The sequence below is a fragment of the Fukomys damarensis genome, unplaced genomic scaffold (assembly GCF_012274545.1).
Source record: "Fukomys damarensis isolate Sample0158 unplaced genomic scaffold, DMR_v1.0_HiC HiC_scaffold_37, whole genome shotgun sequence".
NCBI classification, from domain to species: Eukaryota; Metazoa; Chordata; class Mammalia; order Rodentia; family Bathyergidae; genus Fukomys; species Fukomys damarensis.
In genome coordinates, this window is record NW_022900949.1 from 29462602 (window position 1) to 29489466 (window position 26865).

At 34.7% G+C, this 26865-nt stretch overlaps 1 protein-coding gene across 1 annotated transcript; it reads right to left on the reverse strand.

Moving 5' to 3' along the window:
* Positions 1 to 2952: 2952 nt before the first annotated feature.
* Positions 2953 to 26865, reverse strand: CUNH16orf87 (chromosome unknown C16orf87 homolog; the record flags this gene model as incomplete). Its single annotated transcript, XM_010617273.2, has 3 exons — positions 2953 to 4345; positions 10796 to 10978; positions 26763 to 26865. Coding segments are annotated over 3 exons (405 nt in total), but the record flags the coding sequence as incomplete, so codon positions are not given.

The following is a 26865-nucleotide window of genomic DNA, read 5'->3' on the forward strand; positions in this document are numbered from 1 at the left end:
AATTATTCCAGTTGGGTCTAGAATCTCTATTATACTTTTAATTATGGAAAGTTTACTTTATATACTAGGATATTCATTATTGCATTGACAATGAATACTAAAATTCAGATTATAAAAATTGGGTTAAAACAACACAAAAGAATTAGGAAAAAAGGAAGTTAAATATATAAACATATACAGTACTTCCAAATATAAAAATAAAGCTTGTGATAATAGCAGTAGAATATTTTTAAGTACACAGAGATTTGTTTATAAAAATATAAGGTATAAAGGCTAAAAAGATGAAAAATACTAGAAAAATTCATGGCAACCAAGAAAATAAGGCATCAAACCAAAAAAGAGATAAAATGTAAATAAAATTAATTTAGGAATGAATTTCAAAGAATGATGCATAACAATGTTTTGAGAAAGAACATATTAAATTTGGCCATATGGGGAAGAATGCTTTTATGTGATTTGACAATAAATAAGATATGATACTAAAGGCAACAACAGCAACAACAACAACAAAAAAACTAATCAAAATTTAAAAACAATCAACAGCCCAAAGCATAGAGGAAGATATTTGCAAGTCATATACTTGGATATAGAGTTAATATCTAGCATAAAACAACTCTTACAACTCTATAAAAAAATCCTCTAAACCTCTTAAAAATGGGTAAAGTGCTAGGTATACATAGCTCAATGCAACAGCACATTCTTAGCATGCATGAGGCCATGTGTTTGACCTCCAGCATTGGGGGATAAACTGGCATTGTGACTCCCTATATCCAGAGCATATTTTGAAAGAATTAAATGTGATTAACACATTCATATTAAACCTATCACTTAATGTCTCCAAACTTAAATGATAAACACACACAAAGGTTGAGAAGCAATTAAAAAATATATTGTGAATTCATTTTTACCATCAGAAAGAATCAAGAGCAATTACTAGACTTTAGGAAATCACATAATTAATCTGAATTCTTAGGAAAATTCCACTTATATAACTATTTTTAGGATGCAAAAGAGAGGATGCCTTCTGAAATTTAAGGAAATGTGATTTTACTCAGACTACATTTTTAAGTCATTTTTAATTTTTGAGGGGTGCTGCAGCTGGGTATCTGAACTCAGGGGCTCAAACATGCTAGGCAAGCACTCTTAATGGGGGTTGGAGGGATACAGGAGAGAAGAAAAAAGAATCAAGGTGCAATATGTAAATAAACTAATTCCCCATAATGAATGAATTTATGTATTGCATACACTAATAAAAAAAGGGAAGAAAAAAGCACTCTTCCACTGAACCACATTCCCAGCCCGTGTAAGTATAATTTTTATCTGATCTGAATATGTCAATCACCTCAAGCTGTTTGATCATTTCCATTGACTGCTACATTAAAAACAGCTTGCAGTACTTCCCTTGCTTTAAGATAATTTACATTTAAATATCACCCAAGGCTTCCTCACCCATAAAAATATTTTTAAAATTAATGTTTCAAACTAATAAACAACAAAATCAAACTTTAAGTATTAAATTGCTAAATTGTTCCCCCAAATACTTTGGAATGCCATGTAGTTGGTGGGAGGGGAGAAGTTTAAAAATACAAATGTCTATTTTAGCCTATGCTCCAAATTTTCTCAAATTACTTTCATGTCATTTTGTTCCTACTGAAAAACAAATAAGCCAGGCATAATGGAACATATCTGCAATCCCAGCACTCGGGAGGCAGAGGCAGGATTGCTGTGTGTTTAAGGCCAGCCTGTATTACACAGTGAGGTCCAGGCTAGCCTGAACTATATGAACTATACAGAGCAAGACCTTTTTGCATTAAAAAAAAAAATCAATATATCTTCAACAGACTTAATCTAATTTGCAGAACAGTTTCAGGACATTTTGAATAATCATACCATTTACAAATATTAGAGCAGAACAAAATTTGGATCAAGTATTTAAAAAACTATAATTATACTCTTAGAACATCCACTGACTGAGAGAAGTTTCTTCAATACTAGTAAAGTATTTTCTGGGACCATTACAATATATCTAGACAATTATTTTAGCTTCATAGTAAGAGAACTTGTAATTGTACCACCAGAGAAGACAATTTTTTTTAAAAGTTGGTTAAATGAGATGTCATAAACGGGAAAAATCTAATTCACCCCTTATGTCAAACAATTTAACATTATGGACATTAAATAAAACACTTTTCTACATGGTATCTCCTTCACACTGTATCCACCGAGTATTTTAACATCTAGTACTTTCCTCTAACGGTCTTCAGCTTTAAATGGACCAACTCTGACAGCAGCAATTCTTTAAAGAGATGCCTATTGGGCTGGGGATTTAGCTCAGTGGTTCCGCTGCCTGCTTTGCAAGCATAAGGTCCCAAATTTGATCCCCAGTACCACCCCCCCCAAAAAAGAGATGCCTATTCTACAAGCTATTCTTTTCTGGGGACATAAATAGTATGTTCCGAAGGATCCCTAGATATTACTTATAAGCTTTCTTCCTCAAAATCAAGTTTCCCTATATTATATTCAAAAAATAAAATCACATTACAATCATGGAAAAACTTTTTTATATTAGGAGTTTAAAACAAGGTAAATGTAGTACACCTGCAGGTAGATACAAAGATTAAGAGCAAAGAATTTAAGTTTCCTCTGCCAATTTAAATGAAGGAGGGAAAAAAAGTAGACCTGTTTTCTTTTGGGCAGTGATAAAGATGCAAGATGAAAGGATGAAGTTGACATGCTACTGTTAAAATTGAAAGGCAATTATGGTTGACAATAATTAAATGTATACTTCGAAAGAGCTAGTAGAGAAGATTTTTAATTGTTTACAACACAAAGAAATGATAGGGCTGGGGATTTAGCTCAGTGGTGCCACTGCCTGCCCCGCAAGCACAAGGTCCTGAGTTCTATCCCTAGAATAAAAAAAAAAAAAAAAAAAAAAAAAAAAGAAAAAGATGAATGTTTGAGGTGATGAATATGCCAATTACCCTGTGTTCCATAAATAATGTATTATTATGTGCCCATTAAAAATAAATATAAATATATACTTTTTTTTAAAGGGGGATTCTCTTAACTATAGGGGTGATGTGTAACTGTTGACTCTTAATAAGACTTTGGGACTTCCAAATAGATTGGGAGAGAAGGGAATGGAAAGGGAAATTCTGCCAAATCTAAACATATTAACAATGAAATTGGTATGCTAAAATGCAAAACCACTTACTACACATCAACCACACATGGTTCACTTAACACTAGAAAAACTGAGAACTGAAATAAATATATTCCAGGAACTTCACTATGACAAAATGCTTATGCCACAATATTTAATCTACTTAGTTTCAATATTAAGCTTTATTTTTTTTCAGAGTGAGGTTAAGTAACAATTTAAATAATTATAGGATGTATAAATGAACATCCACTCAGATAAAACATTACTGCTTAAAAGTGGCTATCTAAGAAATATTTTGCATGTAATAAATATATTCTAAGTTTAGATTAACAGGCACCATCTTGAAAGGAGACAAGTTTATGTAACCAATAAATAAATTACATTCAATAAAACAAGGTCTCTACATCTGAAATATGATATATTCTTAATGTTTTTCTTCATATAGCACCCAAACTTCCAAACTGTTTAGAAAGTATCTCTTAAAATATAACTCATACCTCAAGTCATAAAAATGGCCAAGGAAAAAAAATCAATTGAGGACAAAATGTATAGTTTATATTCTTAATTCCCCATTCAATAAAATATCAATTGCCAATTTACTAAAGGTAAAGGAACCGCATATATGCAACCTGTTAGTGCTGAAAATCTGACATACACATGTATATTTAAACATCACTCTGATAGTATTTAAAATATTGCATCTCTGGTGGCAAACCTGAAAACTATCAGGCATTTCATTTTCCTAGTTTTCATACTTCCACCTCTATTGTTACCCAGTTTTTATCTTTAATATCCATTCATCCAACATTTTGTTTTGTTTGGTTTTGTAAATACCTTTTACTTATATCCCAACCAAAACACTGACAATATACCTTGGTAAACAAGGAAATCCCAGAACAGTCTGAGCATACAGCTTTGCTCCCAGAGTGCGGCACAGGCTAAATGATAAATAAAACAATCAATGCCCCTTATTGATGCAGTCAGAATGCTCCTGAGAGTCCATAATTTTGAGAATTTGCTGATGTAATCCTGAAGAAGTTTCAACAGATTCTTCAGACAAGGATCAGAGAATAAGTCTTTGATTGATAATTTTTCTATTTATTTCTGCCAAGGCGACTGAAAACACGAAAGCCTTTTCATCAGAGAGGTTAGCATAGATGTCAATTTCCTTTTCCTGTTTCTCTGTTAAAAGAAAAAGGAAAAGCTTAATATCAAGGTAGCAGATGCAATAATTTTAAAATGTTTTAATGCTTTAAAGTATTTCTTCAAATGACAATATTATGTATATTATAATATACAACATTATGCTACTAAATTGAAAAATTTTTTAAAGTACACAGAAGTACTAAAAAAAAGACCAAATAGTGACTATAGTATGTTTTCTAGAGTCTACAACTACAAATTTCTATAAAAATTTCAATTATTTCTCTTCACTGGTATGAAATACCTAAAAAAAAATTAAATTTCTCATTTTAGAAGATGGTCCCTTTTGAACACCAATGGTAACTAAATGAATATATTAATATCTTTAGCCCTGCTACAGGAAATAATAATTATATTTATTTCTGTTTTTCCCCTTATGATTACAAATGGATTCTAAGTTCACAGTAGAACAATTAAAAAAGAAAAAAACCCTGAACCAGCTGAAATTATACTTAACATCTTTATGTATATTCCTCTAAATTATTTTTTTGTGGTTCTATTTTTGTTTGGGATTTTTTTTTTTACTTGTTTTATTTGTTTTGACATTCTAATCCAGGTTAAACATGCATGTAATTTAGTCAAATCATCTTTACAAAAGTTGGTAAAAAAAAAGAAGTCCTCCCCCTCAATGAACATTTCCTACTTTCCAAATACAATTTTTTGTTTTCAGCTGCTCCTTTTCATTTTAATAAAAACCTGTTGCCTGGGGAATTAGCTCAGTGGTGCTGGTGCCTGACTTGCAAGCACAAGGGCCTGAGGTTCCATCCCTGGTACCAAAACAAAAACAAACAAACAAACAAACAAACAAAAACCTGTCTTGGGCTGGGGATTTAGCTCAGTGGCACCATGACTGCCTTGCAAGTACAAGGTCCTGAGTTCAATCTCCAATTTGGGGGGCGGGGAGAACGCATTTCTCTAACATTTTATAAGATACTTCCTGGTTTTAGGCATTACATATTCACTTTCTACCATGGAAATTTAGGATTGTTTTGCATCTCTTGCTCCACCATAAACACTCTCTTCATCTTTCATCTTCTCATTCTAGCTAAATCACAATTTTAGTAACATCAACATTTTTTTTCTGGTACCAGGGATCGAACTCACGACCTTGCACTTGCTAGGCAGATGCGGCACCACTGAATTACATTCTTGGCTCATAATTTTCAGTGTTTACAGTATCATGATTATGTGAGTCATTTTCTTCTTCCTGCATATTGTTTTCCCAGAAGGGATTCTCTCTTTTTATTTGCTTAGTTTTCATTTCAAATTCAACTCGAACTCTCCTAGTTGTAGAAACTGGTCACGATGTTAACATATATTAAATATTTTATCAGTTTCATCTTAAAGAAATCATTCCAAGTCTTACAACCTATTCCAATGTGAAATGGTTGCTCTTTAGGCCTATTGCTAATTATCATGTTGGGACTGCTCTTCAACATCACACTGGAACTTCTCGTCTCCCTCCTCAGTTAGATCCTCTCTGTCCTGAATCTCAGTATTCTTGCTTGATCGACTTCATTTTGGTGGCATGCAATTTGCAGAAGCTTCCTGAGAAAGGGGAGTATGGGGAGCAAAATTTTTGAAACCCTAAATACCAGAAAGTATTTTATCTTGAGTAAAGACTTCTAGGTTTCCCCTTAGAAATGTTAAGGTAATAAATTGTCTTGTCTGGCTCCACTGTTGAGAAAACCCAAAATCTTTTTATAGCTATTTAAAAACTTATTGCTGCCGGGCACGGTGGCACACGCCTGTAATCGCAGCACTCTGGAGGCTGAGGCAGGAGGATCACTGTGAGTTTGAGACCAGCCTGGGCTACAAAGTGAGTTCCAGGTCAGTCCAGGTCAGTCTCAACTACATAGTGAGACCCTGTCTCAAAAAACAAAAAACAAACAAACAAAAACTTATTGCTAATTTTATATTCAAGTGGAAAATTAAATGAGTTCTGACAAATGTATACAACCATGTAACCCAAAACACAATCAAGACAGAAAATTTTTTTCACTCTGGAAAGTTCTTCATGCTTTTTTCTAGTCAATCCCATCTTCACCAGCACCACTGTACTGATTTCTATTACAGCAGGCTCACTATCTTTTTTTTTTGTTTTTTTTTTGAGACAGGGTCTCACTATGTAGTTGAAACTGACCTGGAACTCACTATGTAGCCCAGGCTGGTCTCGAACTCACAGCGATCCTCCTGCCTCAGCCTCCCAAGTGCTGGGATTACAGGTGTGCGCCACCATGCCTGGCTTACTATCTTTTCTTAAACATCAGAATAGGGCCAAGGATTTAGTTCAGTGGCGTTGCCCCCTGCCTGGCAATTCCCAGTACAAAAAAAAAAAAAAAAAAATCAAAATAAATAGTATCATGTAGTATGTATTCTTTTGTGCATATTTTCCTTTGTTTATTTAGTGCTGTCACATCAGTTCATGTAGTCTGCTGCTTGCTAGTATTCCACTGTTATTAATTCTAATACCCTTTTGATTCATTTCCCCCTTGAAAACCTAGAAAGTCTTCTTTAATCAAAAATATAGAATGGCATGCTTTAGTATAATTTCCATTTGTAACTATACATTGTTTTCTTTTTTAGTACCAGGGATTGAACTCAGGACATTGCGCTTGTGAGGCAGGCAGCGGAACCACTAAGCTAAATCCCCAGCATTATTTGTAACTATACATTGGATCAGGAAGTTTATGGTCTCTTCCCTCCTCCCCCCAGTACCAGGGATCAAAATTGGGACCTTGTGCTTGCAAGGCAGACGTTGCACCACTGAGGTAAATATCCAGCCTTCATGGTCCTTTTAATAAGGAAACTCAATATCCTTCAGGTTTGGGAAATTTTGTTGAAACATTTCACTGATGACGGCCTTCTCCTCCATCTTGTATGCTCTTTTTCCAAAACTTCAGTTATTTGTAGATGTTAGACTTCAGACTGGTCCTCTAAATTTCTTATCTTTTCCTTTCTATTTGTTTTTTCATCGCTTTTCCTACTGTTATTCTTTCTGGAATTGTTCTATTGTTTGTTTTTTTAATTTCTATGACTCATGTTCAAATTTTTAAAATCTACTTTAAAATTCATACTTTGAAATTCATTTCCCAAGTACCTCCCTGATGTCTACAAATTGACCTTTTTTTGGTACTGGGATCGAACTCAGGTCCTTGCGTTTTCAATGGAAGCAGCAGAACCACTGAGCTAAATCCCGGCCCCGTACAATTGCCTTTCAAATACCATCTTGCTTCATCATACCTTGTTTTGCTAAGGAGAGTAATGGTTAAATTTTTTTCTCCCTCTCCCTGCAAAAACTTGTCTTCTCCAAATTATCTTTTCTTTCCTTGAGATTTAGTCTGACTTTCATACTAAATTATTTTTTCTATATATCCAAATAATTCCTGATAATATGTTCACATTTAAAAGTGTAAGCAACAAAGCTGATTAGAAACATGTGCACCTGAATAGAGCTTAACTATAGTTATCAGATCACAAAGTTCTAAGTGGGCCATTTATTTGTGAAATTGCTAATGACAGTATATATTTTTAATTTAGGCCTTTTCTTAGGCTCTTTAGATTCCCTAGAGACAATTATTTCCAATGTTTCACCTGGGAGATAATAAGTCTAACCAGAGAACTCAATATTTATCAGGCCCGATTTTTACCTGGTCTTCTCAGGCTTAACTGAAGTATCCCCACCCTCAACCATGCCTGGTGTTGCCTAGACGACTACAGTCTGTTTTATTTTACCTTTTTCAAAGGATAAACTTGGCAGGTAAGAGACCTTTATATTTTTCTTTTTTCCTATTCATTTTTCAAAACAAAACAAGAATGAAGTTTTAAAAACTTTTCTTAAGTACATTATCAGGTGTCCCTTAATTCATCTGCTAAAATAGCTAAAACTTGCTCCAAAATCTAAATAACTTAAAAGCAAAGAATCTATAAAAACTATTAAAGTAGTTACTTATTCCTAAGCTTTACCAAAGGATTCTAAAATACATAGATATTTCAAAGTTCATAGTCACTATTCATATTCTATTTAGAGAACAACAGTCTACATCAGGATTGGCAAACAACGGTCTGGGTGCCAAATCTCAGCCACCTCCTGTTTTTAAAATAAAGTTTTACTAGAGCACAGCTATGCTCATTCATTTACCTAAGGTTTATGGTTGCTTTCTAGCTACAATGACAGAGCTGAGTAGTTGTGACAATGATTGTCACAAAGCGTGAAGTATTTATTAGCTAGTCCTTTGTGGGAAAAGTTTGTTGACTTCCCTGTCTACATTAAAATATTCCACTTTATATCACAGAAATAGCTTTGAGCTATTCTGTGCAATTTGTATCAAAAGCAAATTTAAAAGCATATCTTATTCTAGAAATAGCTTTAAAACTTTCCATAGTAAACTGAAAAATATTTACAGCCAAATAAATCCTTTTTTCAACTTAATCATGAAATAAAAATTCAAGTCTATATAAAGCCCTAGCACAGTTGTACAGACTTCATTTAACAAACTAAAAAAACCCATCATTATCTGTTTCCTCATCTCCTCTGACCATCAGAAGCGTTCCTTCTCAGTTCTTTCAGTTATAGTCCTTTTACTCCAACTGAAAAGAATGTTCTGGTTTTTGGATCAAACAGTATTTCTCTTTTCTTTCTTCTCTGTTGACTTCTTTCCCTAGTTTCCCTTCTAAAATCATCCCTGATATAGACTTTCTGATGATCCCATTATTAAAGAAACATTCAAATTAAGCAAATAACTCAAATTCTCTGGAAGAGCACAACAGAAGGAAAGAGAAAAATATAGTAAAATTACCCAGAAAATTAAAGGGTACCTAAGTACTGCCTTCACAGAATACAATCAATATCGTAAAACATAAACCTTATTTCTTTAGTCACACATTAAGACACCTTTAACTTTGATAGAAGCCAATGACACCAGCAAAGTTATTTTCCCTAAGACTCCTTTACAGTTAGTTATACCCAGCTGCAATCAGTAGCAAGTCTTTGTTCAAATAAAAACACACAAAGCATAGAGAAATGGTAAATAGTAGAAAATTCTGTTTCTCAACAGAAATTTACAAATTAGTACCTAAGACTAAATATCTGAAGAAAGGCAAAGCATAATACAAATGTAAAAAATTACAAATCCATTTCACTGAAAATCCTTTTTACAGAAGTTTTTAAAGTATTACAAAGAATAATTATCCCCTTTTTCATTAATTACTGGTTTGAAAAATCATCCCCCCCGCCACACACACACACACACACACACACACACTCACTCTCTCTCTCTCTCTCTCTCACTACATTGCCCAAGCCGGTCTCAAATTTCCGGCTCAAGCAATCTCCCTGCCTCAGTATCCCAAGTAGCTGGGACTATTGACACATGCCACTGTACCCAACTGAAAAACTCATTTTTAACTTGAAAAATCATCCCCCCCGCCACACACACACACACACACACACTCACTCTCTCTCTCTCTCTCTCTCTCACTACATTGCCCAAGCCGGTCTCAAATTTCCGGCTCAAGCAATCTCCCTGCCTCAGTATCCCAAGTAGCTGGGACTATTGACACATGCCACTGTACCCAACTGAAAGTCTCATTTTTAAAAGGATATTCAAGGGGGGGATTTAGCTCAGTGGTTCTGCTGCCTGCCTTGCAAGCACAAGGACCCGAGTTCAATCCCCAGTACCAAAAAATAAAATAAAAAAAGGAAACAATTAAAAAAAAAGTGTCTAGCTTTTAAAAGGATATTCAAGGATATTCATAGGCACAGAGGGATGCATTATGCTATTCTCTCTATTCTTATGCTGAAATATTTTTGTGGTAAAACTTTTTCTAACGATATATATTATAAAATAAAGATATCGTTAGAAAAAGCGAAAGTTTTAATTAACAGTAAAAACCAGTCATCAGTAGACACATTACTTGCCAGAACAAAGGAGAACACCTGTAAGAAAAAACAGAAATTCACTTTGGATCAGGAAGAATTTACCTAACCATACAAACACTGCCTCAATGTAGGGAGCACACAAATCTCCCAATATGCAATTTAAAAACTAACACCAAGAATATTTTAAGTAATAAATGTTTAAAATTCACAGAATAACAATTTTAAATAAATCTTAATTTGGTCTTGCCTTTAAAAAAAAAACTACAACAATTTTATTAGGCTTCTCAAAGATGTCCAATACAAATTAGTACCTCTGAACTCTACTACCATCAGTTATAGCAAACTGGATTTACCTAATTTAAGTCTTTAGGTTTCCACTAAGAATTTCTGTATTTTTAAAAATTAAGCATCTACCATAGAGGAAATGCTTTCAAACTAAAATATGAGTTATGATTTTAACTATAGGAGCTTAAGTCCTCCACTTTCTTCACTACTATCTGAAATCTTTGATCAATACTTGAGAAAAAGCTGCTTGGATTTATTCATACCTCTTTCTTCCTCATGTTTTTTGGCAGATGCACTTTTAGGTCTTCCTCTTCCTCGTCTGATATGATCTGAATGGCTGTTACTTCGAGACCTCTTTCTGTTTTCTAAATCTTTATTTACTGTAGAATTTATCTTCTCTCTCCTAACTCTCTCTGTTCGCCTCCTCTTGGCCTCATGCTTGTTTTCTGTATGGATGAATAAAAGTGATATATTTTAGGGCTTAGCAAGAACTATTTGCCCAAGTTCTCATTGTCTCCCTTTTATTTTCTAAATAGCACTAGGATAAGCTTCCTGGCATGTTTTATAAAACTGCAGCATATGTCCCCCTTAGCCACATAGAAAAAGAGGAAACTCAACAAAATTCAGATCCACAAAATACATGAGTTATGAGGAATATTGGAAGATAAAACAAGTTTCTTTTGACTGCTTTAATTTCAGCCCCTAAAAGTGCAAACAATTCCACAGCAATTTTTCTGCATTTTTCCCCTCCTGTTTCCAAGTTAAAAATGGTAAAATATAAGGGGAAAAAATTCCATTCCTTTTTGTACTCTACTTGAATTACAGATTGATATATGTCAAATATGCAGAAGTGAAACTGACCTTAGACATAATACATTAATATTCTAATAAAAGTCAGAGAGCATCCATAGAGCATATTTTTCAAACACTAGAAAAGCAAACAACATTCAGTTAAGAATTTTGTTCCCTAAGTGGAACTGCAATAGAGGAATTTACTAAAAGAGTCACTTAATTAAAGAAGTTACCCATCCACTCTAAACAAATAAAAATGCTATGACAAAAACTTAACAAAAAATAAGGCCAGAATGGTGGCATATACCTGTAATCCCAGCTACTCAGGAGGCTGAGGCAGAAGGATCACAAGTCGGAGGATAGACTGAGCAACTCAGCAAGAATCTGTCTCAAACAAAAAAACAACAACAAAAAAACAAACAAACAAAAAAAGCAACTGAAAAAAGAGGATGGGAAGCTGGCATGTAGCTCCAGGCTAGAATGCAAGATTAATATCCATGAAACCCTGGGTTCAATCCCCTGGTACTACAAAACAATAAAAAATAAAAACACAAAACAAAAACCTATTTTAATATATACTTGAATCAAAAAAGAAAAAGAAATCTCTAAATGCCAGTAGAAAAGGGGTAAAAACAAATGGAAAATTCATATCCCAACAACTAAAGGAAAAATGTTAAAGACTATAGTAAACTACTGTAGAAAAAGATAAAAGAAAAGGTAAAATAGTAACAATTATCTCTAAATATGTACATATCCTTGGAGAATCAGTTCTAAGTCTGAGATTCAACATACACTGGATGACAAAAGAACATTATTAGAAAGCTATCAAAGACAATTGGGGGTCTATTACAACACTCAGGGTCTAACTTTAAAGAGGCACCCACTGGCCACGATAAGAAAATTTGAACATCAATTACAAACAACTGTAATAGATCGAGTATATATTAATAAAGCATTTATCCTGTCTTTTCCTTTTTCTTTTTTTTTTCTGAGACAGGATTTTGCTATGTAGTTCAGGCTGGCCTTGAACCTGTAAGGATCTTCCTGCTTCAGCCTCCCAAGACATGACATTACAGGAGTGCACCCACACCAAGCACTTATCCTGCTTTTTCTTTTCAAATTATACCACTTATTTGTAAACCAAAGAGCAGAGGAAGAAAAGCTTTCTAGTTTATAATTATTAAAGGTAATAAAAGTGATTGACAGAATCAAAATTATTTAAAATCAGAGAATTATTTTTCAAGCTGTAACAAACTAAAAGGTCTAATAAGCACTATTTATTAACTACTAACCTCACTAAGATAAATAAGCAGGCTTCAAGTGCCTTCTTACAGAAATACATAATTGCTAAGTATTAAGTAGTCATGTTAAAAAAAAAATCCAGTATGTATTATCAGTGCTTAGATTCAACTTCAACTTAGAAAAAAACAGAAGTAGCCAGGCGCGGTGGTACACATCTGTAATAACAGTACTCAGGAGCCTGAGACAAGATCACAGTGAGTTCAAGGCCATCCTGAACTACATAGGAAGACCCTGCCTCAAAGGGAAAAAATGGAGGGAGGGAGGGAGGGAGGAAGAAAAAGAAAAAGGCAAGGCAAGGCAAGGCAAAGCAAAAGCAAAGCAAAGCAAGATTTCTATTCAAACAATGTGTTAATCTACATCATGAGGATAGACGGAGCACATAAAGGGACAGGAGAGGCAGTTTTTCCATTAAATTTGCAAGGGATAAAAGGGACAGAAACCACAAAAGAGTGTTTAAAAAGACACTGCCTGTATGCGATTTGTGAACCTTATTTTGGATGGTTTTTTTTTTGGGGGGGGTATCAGGGATCGAACTCAGGTCCTTGTGCTTGTGAGGCAGGCACCAGAAGCACTGAGCTAAATCCCCGGCCCTGGATCTGTTTTTTAAAACTTTAAGATCATTTACAAGAAAACTGAAAAAACTGGACAGAAGTTAGAATAGTCACTATAAAGGATGGTTAATTTTGTATGTTACAATGGTAATGTTTTTTAAAGGTCTATCTTATACAAACATATAAAATACTTAATAACAAATTTTATGGGAATTGCTTCAAAATAGTAAGTGGGAGTGGGTGTGAATAAGGCAGGGTTGGCCACTGCCTATTTTTGTTTAGAATTTCTTGCTTAAAAAAGTTAAAATGTGACAGGTAAATCTTTACACAGTGCACCCCTTAAAGTTTAACACTGAATTTAAGTTTTTTCTAGCTATTCACCCTCCTCTGCACATTTCTTCAGAGATTCCTGTACTTTCTAACCTCTTGATTTCTTCCCTCAAATGTTTCTCCTACAACCTTAATCATATTAGTAAACAGCACCAACCAGTTACGTGAGCAGAATAATCTGTCACTTGTGACTCATCCTGCTCCTTTGATCACCACACAGGTGATAAAATATATTGCAAAATACATTCACAATCTCTTCATTTTTCTTCCCCTGGAGCAATGCAGGTAACACCCTTGTCAATCCTACTGTCTACACAACAGCCACTATTATCTTTTTAAAAAATCAAGTTCATAGATCCTCTATATTAAGGCCATTCATCAGCTTTGGTAATGAAAAGCCTTTTGTTTGCTTTACATTTTATTTAGAAGAAAGCAAAAATCCCTTACTGAAGACCCAAGTCCCCATAATGTCTGACATTCGCCTTTCTCTCCAAGCTCATGTCACAATGACTTTTGTTCTCTACACTCCCAACACGCCTTTCTTCTAATAAAACAAGCTCCACCCACTGCTCCGTCTGTATTTGCTAACCCATCTATCAAGAGCTCTCTCCCCAAAGCTCTTCATGAGACAGGTTTTTTGTCCCTTCAGAAATCAATTAATAGGCTACTCCATCTGGATCTCTCAGCCCAAATTACTTTCTATAATCTATTCCTATTTACAATCTGTTATTTACTGACATGCTTAATATGTCACCCCCATCAATACCAGCTTTACAAAAGTTGAGACTCCTTTATCTTCTTCACAGAATCTAGAACATTAACTACATACAGTAAGTAATGCTAAATAAATAGATTGCATACATCCATTTTCTTAACACCTTTTTCAAAATACCATTGAGATGAAGGTTAACATGGTAAAAGGGAAAAAGGAAAATCCAGGGTTGAAAAGGAAAAAAAATGCCTTAAATTATCAGAAATTATAGAATTTCAGTAAAATGGAAAGACAAGCATTCGGATTAAGAAACCAGAATAGAAGAAACTATCATCCAAAACAGGAATAAATGATGGCTCTTATATAAAAGAGAGCTGTTCCTCTCAAGAGACTCCCAAAGGTACTGCAAGAACAGGACAAAAGTAAAGGGGAGCTAGCTACTGGGGAGCTATAGGACCACAGAAGAATAGCTGGGCCTTTACAGAGGAATTAACAAAGGAGGTAAAGCTAAGGAAATGGATTTTCAAATCTCCTTAAGAAAAAAGCAACTCCTTCTAGGAAGGAAATACTGCAAGAGATTCCACATTTCCCCCCAGAACAAAATCTTCCTTATTTTGGCAACAATAATACTAATCAGTGTCCTGCCCCAGCTTCCCAGAGGGCCAGAATTATAGGAGTGCACCCTTTTGCCTTCCTAACACTGCTTTGTTAACACTCATCTCTCTTCCTTTCACCAAAATTAATTTTAAACTTTTAAGAAATTCCTCAGGTTCTACAACACGTGTGTGTGTGTGTGTGTGTGTATACACACACATAAACATATATATAATCTGCTAGACTAAGTTCTATGTAGTTTTATTCTTCTACTTCCCTATTTCTATGTATGTTATAAAGTATAAAAATGATTAGTATATATCAAAAACAAGAACACTACCTATACAAATCTATTTAACCTAACAGTTCCAGTAAGTTATAAAATGTATTTAAATTAGAAGTTTCAGCCCATGGAATTTTTAAAAAATCTTTTTTGTCAGATTTCATTTTTCAAATGAGAAATTACAATTTGAGCTGTAGTAACTGTTCTTTCACTTTGGGAGGCTGACACATGAGGATCCCAAGTTCAGATCCGGCCTGGACAATTTAGTAAGACTGTCTCGAAGTTTTAAAAAGGGCTGGGGATACAGCTCAGTACAAATGAGTTCAATCCCCATTGCAACAAAACAAAACAAAAACTATTTTTTAAAATGCTTAATTATTGTTGGGTATGGTGGCACACCCCTATATTCCCACCACTTGGGAGGCTGAGGCAGGAGGAGGATCACAAGTTCGAAGTCAACCTGAACTATAGCTAGACTGTTTCAATAAATAAATAAATAAATAAACAAACAAACAAATAAATAAATAAAGTTCAATTATGCAAACAAAAGTCTTCCTTACCTCTGTTCTTCTTATGTAGTGATATATCTATCTATCCTCACACATTTACTAGTTAGTACTAAATGTATAACTCATTTGATGGTAAAGTACTTCCTAGCATGTGTGAGGACCTACCTGGGTTTAATCCTCAGCACGGGGGTGAGGGGACTAAGTAAGAAATCCACTTTTGGGAATTTAAAAACAAGCAAGTTCATTCTATACACATTATTTTGCACTTTTTCTTAAATAGTGTTTGATTTTTCATGTCAGTACATAAAATCATTCTAATTAGTACATACTGTTCCCTAAAAGATGTATCCTACTTTATTTAACCATTCTTCTACAGATGACAGGCTGGTTTATTAACAACATTTGCTACTACCACATGCTGCCTTCAAAATACTTCTTTGTATATCTAAATAATTAGGCTGAATTAAATACCTATTCATAAACACTTTTGGATTCTAGATTAGGTGCATTTAAAACTTTTAAGGTTGCTCTCCAAAAGGCTTTGCCAAGTTATGATCTCACCAATAGTATCAGTATACCATTTGTCATGTTCACAAAAGCACTTAAAAATCTTTATATTTTTGTCAGACTGTGGTCAAAATTTCTTCTGGAAATTCTCTAGTTTAACTTTCCTTACAGTTGAAATGTTCTATATTCCATTTATAAAAATCAGTAAGCACTTAATGGATTAGTGATCTAAAAAATTACATTTTCGGGGAGTTTTACAGAATTGCCCCGGCTTGGACTCAGAGCCCTCTCTCCTGCACGGCCTCCTATGGAGCCATGCCGTTTACAGCGGGCATCACTGATTGGCTCTGACTCAGTGGCAGTAGGTAGCTGCATGGGCGCTGCCAAGCACTGTCGCACCACGCCCCCCCCCACTATTAGATCTCCTGACTGAGCCAGTCCTAGGACGCACTCTACAGAGGCGTGGCGGGCTACAAAGGGTGGTGATTGATCCTATTATGTTCCTGATTGTATCGATAGGGATAAAGGATAGGGATTGATTTGATGAGTTGTTTTCTCAATTATGAAAATGAGAATGTCTATAAGTCATTAGAGAATCAAAGACTGGGACGCAACGATATCAGGAAGATTTAATGACCCAGAGATTGAATCAAGGGCAACCCAACAGCAAAAATAAAAATGAGAAAACACTTAAGCAAGCCACAAAGACAGACTTCCAGTCCACCAATGGCAAACAGTAGGGCAAAGGAGGATGAAAAATCAGATAGTGAACCTCCAGGACATTCAGAGCTCACAGCACACGAAGTAAAAAAACTGATCAATCAAGCTCTAGAAAAATTCAAAACAGAAATATTTCCCAAATAACCATAGAGATGGTGAGCAAAATGAACGACATGATTCGAGAATCCAGAACAGAAACTGACAAAAAAATAGATGAGCTTAGGAACATAATAGAAACCATGAAGGCCCAGAATAAGAAAGAAATGGAAACAATGAACACCCAACATAGGAAAGAAATGGAATCCATTAAACAGATTCAAACAGATATCCAGGAGAGTAAAAACTCTATTGAAAGCGTACTAAACAGAATAAAAGATTGCGAAGATAGAATTTCAGATATAGAAGATAGGATCACAGACAGTGACCATGAAAAGAGAGGTCTCTTAAAAACAGTCAGGGAGCATGAGAAATAGATCCAACAACTCCTAGATGATGCAAAGAAGAATAACGTAAGACAGGAATCCATGAAGTACCAGGAGAAAATGCAAATGACTTAAAAAAACTGTTCAAAGAATTAATGAAAGAAAACTTCCCAAACAGAGGGGAAGAATTTGACATACAGATAAGTGAGGCATATAGGACACCAACTAGCCACGATCACACACACACACACACACACACACACACACACACACACACAAACAAAATCTACACCTAGACATATAATAATCAAGATCCCAGAAACCCAACAGAAGAACAAAATACTACAAGCAGTAAGAGAAAAGAAACAAATCACACGCAAAGGAAAGCCCATCAGAATCACAGCAGACTTTTCAACACAAATCCTCAGGTCAAGGACAGCCTGGAGTGAGGTATTTCAAGTCCTAAAAGAAAACAACCTACAATCAAGACAGATGTATCCTGCAAAACTCTCTTTCAAAACGGACAGAGAAATAAGATACTTCCATGACAAAGAACACTTGAGAAACTTCATGAATACTAAACCAGCACTACAAAGAATTTTAAACAATATCCTAGAAAAAGACACCGAAGATCAAAACACCAGGAGGCCCAACAGAGCAAATCAAATAGCTAAGGCAAGAAACTAAAAGGAGAGGACAAACAATAAAAAGAGTCAACAAAAGGACAATAACATGACAATAATAAGTCAGTACATATCAGTTATAACTATCAATGTCAATGGCCTCAATTCACCAATCAAGAGAAATAGATTGTCAGAATGGATTAAGAAGCAAAATCCAACAATATGTTGTATACAAGAAACACACCTAGTGCAAAAAGAAGCCCATAGAATGAAAGTGAAAGGATGGAAAACAATTCTCCATGCGACAGGAGCACAGAAAAAAGCAGGGGTAGCAATCTTATTTGCACACAAAGCAAATTTCAAACCAAAACTGATTAAGAGAGACAAAGAAGGCCACTACATCCTTGTAAAGGGAACAATCCAAGAGGAAGAAATGACAATTGTAAACATATATGCACCAAATATAAATGCCCCCAACTATATAAAACAAATATTAAGTAACATGAAAAACCAAATAACCACTAATACAATTGCAGTGGGGGATCTGAATACCCAACTATCAAAAATAGACAGATCATCTAGGCAAAAAATCAACAATGAAATACTAGAACTAAACCAAGCTTTTGAACGCATGGACTTATTAGACGTCTATAGAGTGTTCCACCCCACAAAATCAGAATATACATTCTTTGCAGCTGCACATGGGTCATTCTCCAAAATAGATCACATACTAGCACACAAAACAGGTTTGAATAAATGCAAAAGAACTGAAGTTATTTCCTGTATATTATCAGATCACAGTGCAGTAAAGCTGGAGATCAATAGCCTAAGAAACCATAGGAACTTCACAAACACAGGGAAATTGAACAACACTCTCCTGAATAATCAATGGATCACAGAGGAAATCAAAGAAGAAATCAGACAGTTTTTACAAATAAATGAAAGCGGCAATACAACATACAGGAATCTATGGGACACATTGAAAGCAGTTCTATATGGAAAATTCATAGCACTGAATGCCCACATTAGAAAAACAGAGCAAGCTCAAATAAACAACCTAATGATGACTCTTAAGACTCCTAGAAAAACAAGAACAAGAAAAACCCAAAGCTCGAACAAGAGAGGAAATTATAAAGATTAGAGCAGAAATCAATGCAATGGAAACTAAGAAAACGATACAAAAATAAATGAAGAGTTGTTTTGAAAGAATAAATAAAATTGACAAACCCTTAGCAAACCTTATCAAAAAAAGGAAAGAAAAGGCTCAGATTCATGCAATCAGGAATGAAAAAGGCGAAGTCACAACAGATCCCACAGAAATCCAGAGGATCATTAATACATACTATGAGAACCTGTACTCTAATAAAGCAGAAAACACAGAAGAAATGGACAGATTTCTAGATACTTATGAATTACCAAAGTTGAACGAAGAAGATAAAAACATTTTAAACACCCCAATCACAATCAGTGAAATTGAAAATGTAATTAAAAACTTACCAACAAAGAAAAGCCCAGGCCCTGATGGATTCACTGCTGAATTTTACAAGACATTTAAAAAAGATAAGAGAAGATCTACTGCCATTACTCTTCAGACTTTTCAACAAAATTAAAAGAGAAGCGATACTTCCAAATACATTCCTGGAAGCAAATATCACTTTGATTCCCAAACCTGGGAAAGATGTAACTAAAAAAGAGAACTACAGGCCAATCTCCTTAATGAATACAGATGCAAAAATCTTCAATAAAATACTAGCAAACAGAATACAGAGGATCATCAAGAAGATCACACATCCTGACCAAGTTGGATTTATTCCAGGGATGCAAGGATGGTTCAACATATGTAAATCAATTAATGTAATACACTATATTAACAAATTCAAGGACAAGAACCACATGATCCTCTCGATAGATGCAGAAAAAGCATTTGACAAAATTCAACACCCATTCATGATAAAAACTCTGCAAAAAATTGGAATAGATGGTCTATGTCTCAACTTAATAAAGGCTATATATGAAAAACCAACAGCCAACATCATATTAAATGGCCAAAAACTGAAAACCTTCACGTTAAAATCAGGAACAAGACAAGGATGCCCACTATCACCACTCCTCTTCGATATAGTTTTGGAAACATTAGCCATAGCAATTAGGCAAGAGAAAGAAATTAAAGCAATAAAGATAGGAAAGGAAGAAGTTAAACTGTCATTATTTGCTGATGATATGATACTCCACGTTGAAGACCCAAAAAACTCCACCAAAAGACTTCTTGACTTAATTGACTCTTTTAGCAGAGTAGCTGAATACAAGGTCAACACCCAAAAATCAATAGCCTTCTTGTACACAAAGAACAGACTGAGAAAGAAATTAGGGAAATAATTCCTTTTACAATAGCACCCAAAAAAATAAAGCATCTGGGAATCAGTCTAACAAAAGAAGCAAAAGACCTCTACACTAAAAACTATAGCACTCTGAAAAAAGAGATCGAGGAGGATATAAGAAAATGGAAAGATATTCCGTGCTCCTGAGTAGGAAGAATCAACATAGGGAAAATGGCCATACTACCAAAACTGCTATACAGATTCAATGCAATACCAACTGAAATCCCAACACTATAGTTCACAGAACTAGAAAGAAGAATCAAAAAATTCATTTGGAACTATAAGAGACCTAGAATAGCAAAAGCCATCCTAGGCAACAGACACATGGCAGCGGGTATAACAATTCCCAATTTGAAACTATACTACAAAGCCACTGTGATAAAACAGCATGGTACTGGCAAAGAAACAGACCTGAGGATCAGTGGAACAGATTGGAAGACACAAAAACAACTCCAGATGCACTCAACTACCTCATCTTTGACAAAGGAACTGCCAGTACCCCCTGGAGGAAAGATAGCCTCTTTAATAAAAGGTGTTGGAAAAACTGGATCTTAACCTGCAAAAGATTAAATCTAGACCCTTATCTGTCACCATGCACTAAATTAAAATCCAAGTGGTTTAAAGATCTAAATATAAAAACAAAAACACTAAACTTGCTGGAAGATAAATTAGGCAGAACTCTGGAAGACACTGGCATAGGAAAAGACTTTATGAACAAATCCTCAGTAGCATGGGAACTAGCAGAAAGAATCAACAACTGGGATCTCATCTTATTAAAAAGCTGCTGGACTGCAAAAGAAACCATCAACAGAACTAAGAGACAGCCTACAATGTGGGAAAAACTTTTTACCAGCTGCTCCTCAGACAAAGGACTATTATCTAAAATATATGAAGAACGCAAAACAACGAGTCCCCCCAAATATAAAGACCCAATTCTAAAATGGGCATCTGAAATGAACAGACATTTCTCAAAGAAATAAAAAGCAGCAAGTAAATATATGAAAAAATGCTCCACATCACTGGTCCTTCAAGAGATGCAGATGAAAACAACACTGAGATTTCACCTCAACCCACAAAGAATGGCTGCTATCAAGAAATCACACAATAACAAATGCGGGCAGGGTATATGGGGAGAATGGAACCCTTCTCCATTGTTGATGGGAGTGCAGACTGGTGCAGCCACTATGGAAGCCACTATGGAGATACCTCAAAGAACTAGGATTAGAGGTTCCATTTGACCCAGCCATCCCTCTGTTGGGTATCTTTCCAAAAGAATTAAAAGAATCACACCACAGTGATATATGTGCACCCATGTTTATAGCGGCACAGTTTGTAATAGCTAAAACTTGGAAACAGCCCATCTGCCCATCGATTGGAAACTGGACAAAAATGTGTTTTTTCAATAAAATGGAGTACTACTCAGCCATAAAGAATGAGAAAGTAGATTCATTCATAGTTAAATGGGTACATTTTGAGGATATACTTCTAAGTGAAATAAATAAGTCACCCATATGCAAATACCGAATAATTTCTCTAGTGTGAAAAACTAAAATAGTACTCAAGATCCTAATGGGACAATTAGCAAATAGGAAGAAAAGGACCAAAGGTGGAGGGACAGTGAGAAGGATAGGGAATGGGGAATAAGGGAAAGGGAAAAAAATATGAGAAAATGTAAAAATGGAATTAAAGTGCTTGAAGAGGGGGAGAGGAGGAGGGGGTCATCATCATGCTCCATTTTGTTTTATCTTCCATATAAACTTTTTGTTATTATTTTTATTGATTACATCATTAATAGGTGCATAGCACTTATGAAAATCTATATTAATTTAACCATCATAGTATGTCATAAAATGTACTAACAAGAGATTTAGCTCAGTGGTTCTGCCACCTGCCTCTCAAGCACAGGGTCCTGAGTTCGATCCCCAGAACGAAAAAAAAAATTGTATTTTCATTCAGCATCCCTTCATGATAAAAACTCAACTCATTTGATTATAGAAGGAACATACCTCAATACATACATACATACATACATACAAGTCTACACAACAAATCCATAACCAACATCATACTGAATAGAAAAAAATGTTTCCTCTAAAATCTGGAACAAGGATATCCAGAAACATGTAATCTACAAAGTATTGGAAGTCAGCAACAGCATTCAGACAAGAGAAGAAAAAAAAAGGGGGAGGGGATCAAAATGGAAAAGAGGTAGCCAAATTATCCCTGAACGAAAAAGATTATATTTTATATTTTAGAAAAATAATGTATTTTATACGTAGAAAAACCTACAGACACCACCAAAAACTGTTGAAATTGATAAATTCAGTAAAGCTATCAGATACAAAATCAATATATAAAAAAATAGCATTTCTGTATACCAATAACAACATTGCTCAAAAAGAAATCAAGAGGGCTGGGGATTTAGCTCAGTGGTTCTGCCACCTGACTTGCAAGCGCAAGATCCCAAGTTTGTAACGAGTTAAGGGAGGAGAGGAAGGAAAGATCTCATTTGCAGTAGTTAAAAGAAAAATAAAAACAAGAGTTCTACAGTGAAAATTATAAAACACTGATCCAAGAAACTGAAAAGAACACAGAAAAAATGAGAAAACATCCCATGTTTATGAAATGTTAAAATATCCATACCACCCAAAGTGATACACAGAGTCAAGGCACTCCCCATGAAAATACCACAGAACATTCATTCTAAATACAGGAAAAGATCATAATATTCACTTGGAGCAAAAGTCCCTGAATAGTCAAAATAATCATGAGCAAAAGGGACAAAACTACAGAGACAACATCTGACTTCAAAACATGCTACAATAATCAAGACAACATGGTTATCAGGACAAAAACTAACACAGAGACCAATGAAACACAACGTGGAACTCAGAAATTAATCAACAGATATACAGCCAGCTGATTTTCAACAAAGGTGGCATGAACATACATGCTAGAAAGGACAGTCTCTTCACTAAATGTTGCTAGGAAAACTGGATGTGATTATATCAAAGTAAAATGCTGTGTACAGTAGAGAAAGCACAGTGAAAACACAACCTGCAGAATGTAATAAAATATTTATGAACTATTATCCAAGAGGGGATTAGTATCTGAAATACCTAAGAAACTAAATAACCTAATAGTATCAAAACAATGATTTTTTTAAAAATAAGTACTGGGGATCAAGGCAGGCGCTGGAACCAGAGCTAAATCCCCAGCCCTCGAAACAATGATTTTTAAAATAAGCCAAAGATCTGAATAGAGATTTCACAAAAGATGATGAACAAAATGGCCAGTAAGTTGATAAAAATCCTTAATATCAACAATCATCACAGCTGGGCATGGTGGCGTACACCTGTAATTCCAGCACTTGGGAGGCTGAGGCAGGAGGATTGCTGTGAGCTATAGACCAGCCTGGGCTACATAGTGAGTTCCAGGTCAGTCTCAACTACATAGTGAGACCCTGACTCAAAACAAAAACAAAAACAAAAAACAAAAACCCAAAAACCCAGGAAAATGCAAATCACAATTATAGAGACATCTTACCCCAGTGAGAACGGCCAGTATCAAAAAGATAAAAAATAAAAAAGGAAGAAAGAAAATTTTAGTGAGTATATAGAGAAAGAGGTATTCATACATTGTTGATGGGAATATAAATTAGTACAGCGACTATGGAAAACAGTACACAGGTTCCTCAAAAAATTAAACAAAAACAGCATTGCCATACATGCTCTAGCAACCCCACAAGTGGCTATATATGCTAAGGGAATAAAATCAATACCAAAGAAATACCTGCACTCCCATGTTTATTGAAGCATTAGTCACAATAGTGAATATATACATATTTGAATCAATTAAGTACTCCTCAATGGATAAATGCATAAAGAAAATGAGGTATATATAAAAGATGAAATATAATTCAGCCATAAAAAAGAAGGAAATCCTGTCATTTGTAGCAACATGGATGGAAATAGTGGACATCATGTTAAATGAAGTAAGCCAAGCACATAATGATATTATCACACGGTCTCATGCATATGTGAAAGCTAAAAAGTCAGTCTCACAGAACAGAGCAAATAGCAGGGACTAGAAAGTGTAGGGGGGAAAGGGGTTAGATAAAATACATTTAGATAGAAGGAATTTATTATAGTGTTCTATAGCAAAATAGCATAGCTACAGCCTACCTACAACAATTTATGAGGATTTCAAAATAACAAGTCAGTAGGTTGCCAATATATGGAATTGATACATATCTGAGGAGACAGAATTGATAACTGTCCTGTCATTATACACATGTACTAAATTAGAATACACTTCATAAGTATATACAAATATTGTGTTGATTAAATTTTTTAATTATACTTTTTAAATTTCCCAATATACTATGAGTTACCAAAATTCTTATTTTTAAGAAATTTAATTGTAAATTAAATCTAGGGATAGTTTCTCCTCACATTTTACAAACAAAATCTGTTTTATCCTGGTTCACAAGCCTTACATAATCTGGCCTTTGCCGTCCCTCTGAACTCATATCCCACTTTCCTGCTGTTACTATTTACACTGCAACTGCAATGGTCTGTTTGTTCCTCAAATATAAGAAATTTTGGCCTTCGAACTTTTGTATTTGCTATTTCTATCTGCCAAGAATATTCTTCTCCTTGATCTTACCAGTGTTAGCCTTTTCTTCCTATTGAGGCTCAGCTTAATGCCAGCTCCAAGAGGCCACCCATTTAAAAGCAGCCTGCCGGTCACTTGCTAGAAAGGGATCCCATTTTAATTTCCTACAAAGAATGCATCACAAGATGATAGTTTATGTTTATCTGTTCATTATCTATCTTCACAAGAATATAAGCTCCAGGATACCAGTCAACCCACCTTCATAGAATACTATATGGCCAAGACCAGAATATCTAGCATACAGGGCTGGGGATTTAGCTCACTGATGCCGCTGCCTGCCTCGTAAGCTCAAGGTCCTGAGTTCAATCCTTAGTACCAAAAAAAAAAAAAAAAATCTAGCATATAATAGGTACTCAAAATTGCTATATCCTTAAGACCATTATAAAAAGTTCTAATTTTATCAAAGAATAGGGAGCAAAATGTTATCTTTTTTAATAAGTATACCTACTGAATAAATCCAATTATCTATATTATAGAAAACCAACAAATTCAAAATTATTTTTAGATATTCTCAGAGAATTATGAAAATAACCAATCAATAAAAATTATATTCATACCAATACTAAGTTACATTTTCCAGTCACTAGTTAAAAAGTTAAAAAAAGAAAAACTAATGTATTAATGTTATCTCAAATTTTACCAGTATTGTGAGGGAGGAACAAAAAGAATAATTATCCATGAACAGGTGAATGGCTAGGCAAATTGTGGTATATTTAAACAAAGAATACTACTAAGCAATAAAAAAGAAATGAACTCTTGATATATAACATAGCTAAGTCTGAAATAATTATGCTCAAAGAACCAGCCTCCCTCAAAAAAATACTGTATATACTATATGATTCCATTTATATGAATAGTAACAGAAAACAACAATGGTAACTTGAGGTAGGGCTAATAGGAATGAGAAATTACAAAAAGAAACTTGGTAACTTTCAGAATGATAAACACTCATAACATCAACTATGGCAATAGTTTGGTGTACTCATATTAAAACTTATCAAACTGTTTATTTTAGTTTAGTTTAGGGGATGAGGCTGTAGTTCAATGGTACAGTGCCTGCATGAGGCTCTGGGTTTTATCTCCCACACTGTAAAAGTGAATAAATAAATATATGTGAAATTTAGTCAATGTCAAAACTTTCTGAGGTCTGGGGATTTAGCTCAGTGGTTCCACCGCCTGCCTCGCAAGCGCAAACACCTGAGTTCAATTCCCGGTACCAAAAAAAACCCAAAAAAACAAACAAAACAAAACAAAAAACAAAACTTTCTGAAAGTGCTAATAATTGACACTGAGTAAATCAGACATTTAATTTCCTTTTGGGTGCTAGGGATTGAACTAAGAGCCTTGCACATGTTAGGTAAGTACTCTTTCACACAGCTATATCCCAGTCACTCTTATTTTTTTATTCTAAAATAGGGTCTAAGCTTCCTACACTGGCCTCAAATTTGAGATTCTCCTGCCTCAGCCTTCTGAGTGGCTAAGATTGCAAACATGTGCCACCATGCCTGGCTTACCTAAGCTATTTCTTTTTTAATTTTAATAAAGTTTAAGATAAACATATAAAAATAAAATTTTAAATGTTACAGACCTTACCAGTATTATAAGCTCATTCCTAGTAGCTAAGTTGTCTTTTGTATTTTTAGTTGTACTGATGGAACACAGGGTCTCAAGCATGCTAGGCAGGTGCTCTACCACTCTCTGAGTTAAATCCTTAGTCCTCCAATAGGTGAGATTTTAACTTTTAACTTCAACAACAAAAAATGCAAATAGTAAATTTACAAAATTAAATCTCTACAACACCAAAAATATTTGTTAAATTTTCACAATTACCTGTAGAAGATGGTGATTTCTCTGAGTATTTTGCATTTAGAAGTTTTCTGCTGATAAATATGTAACCACAGGGACATGATTTACATGCAACAGGAACCTGTAG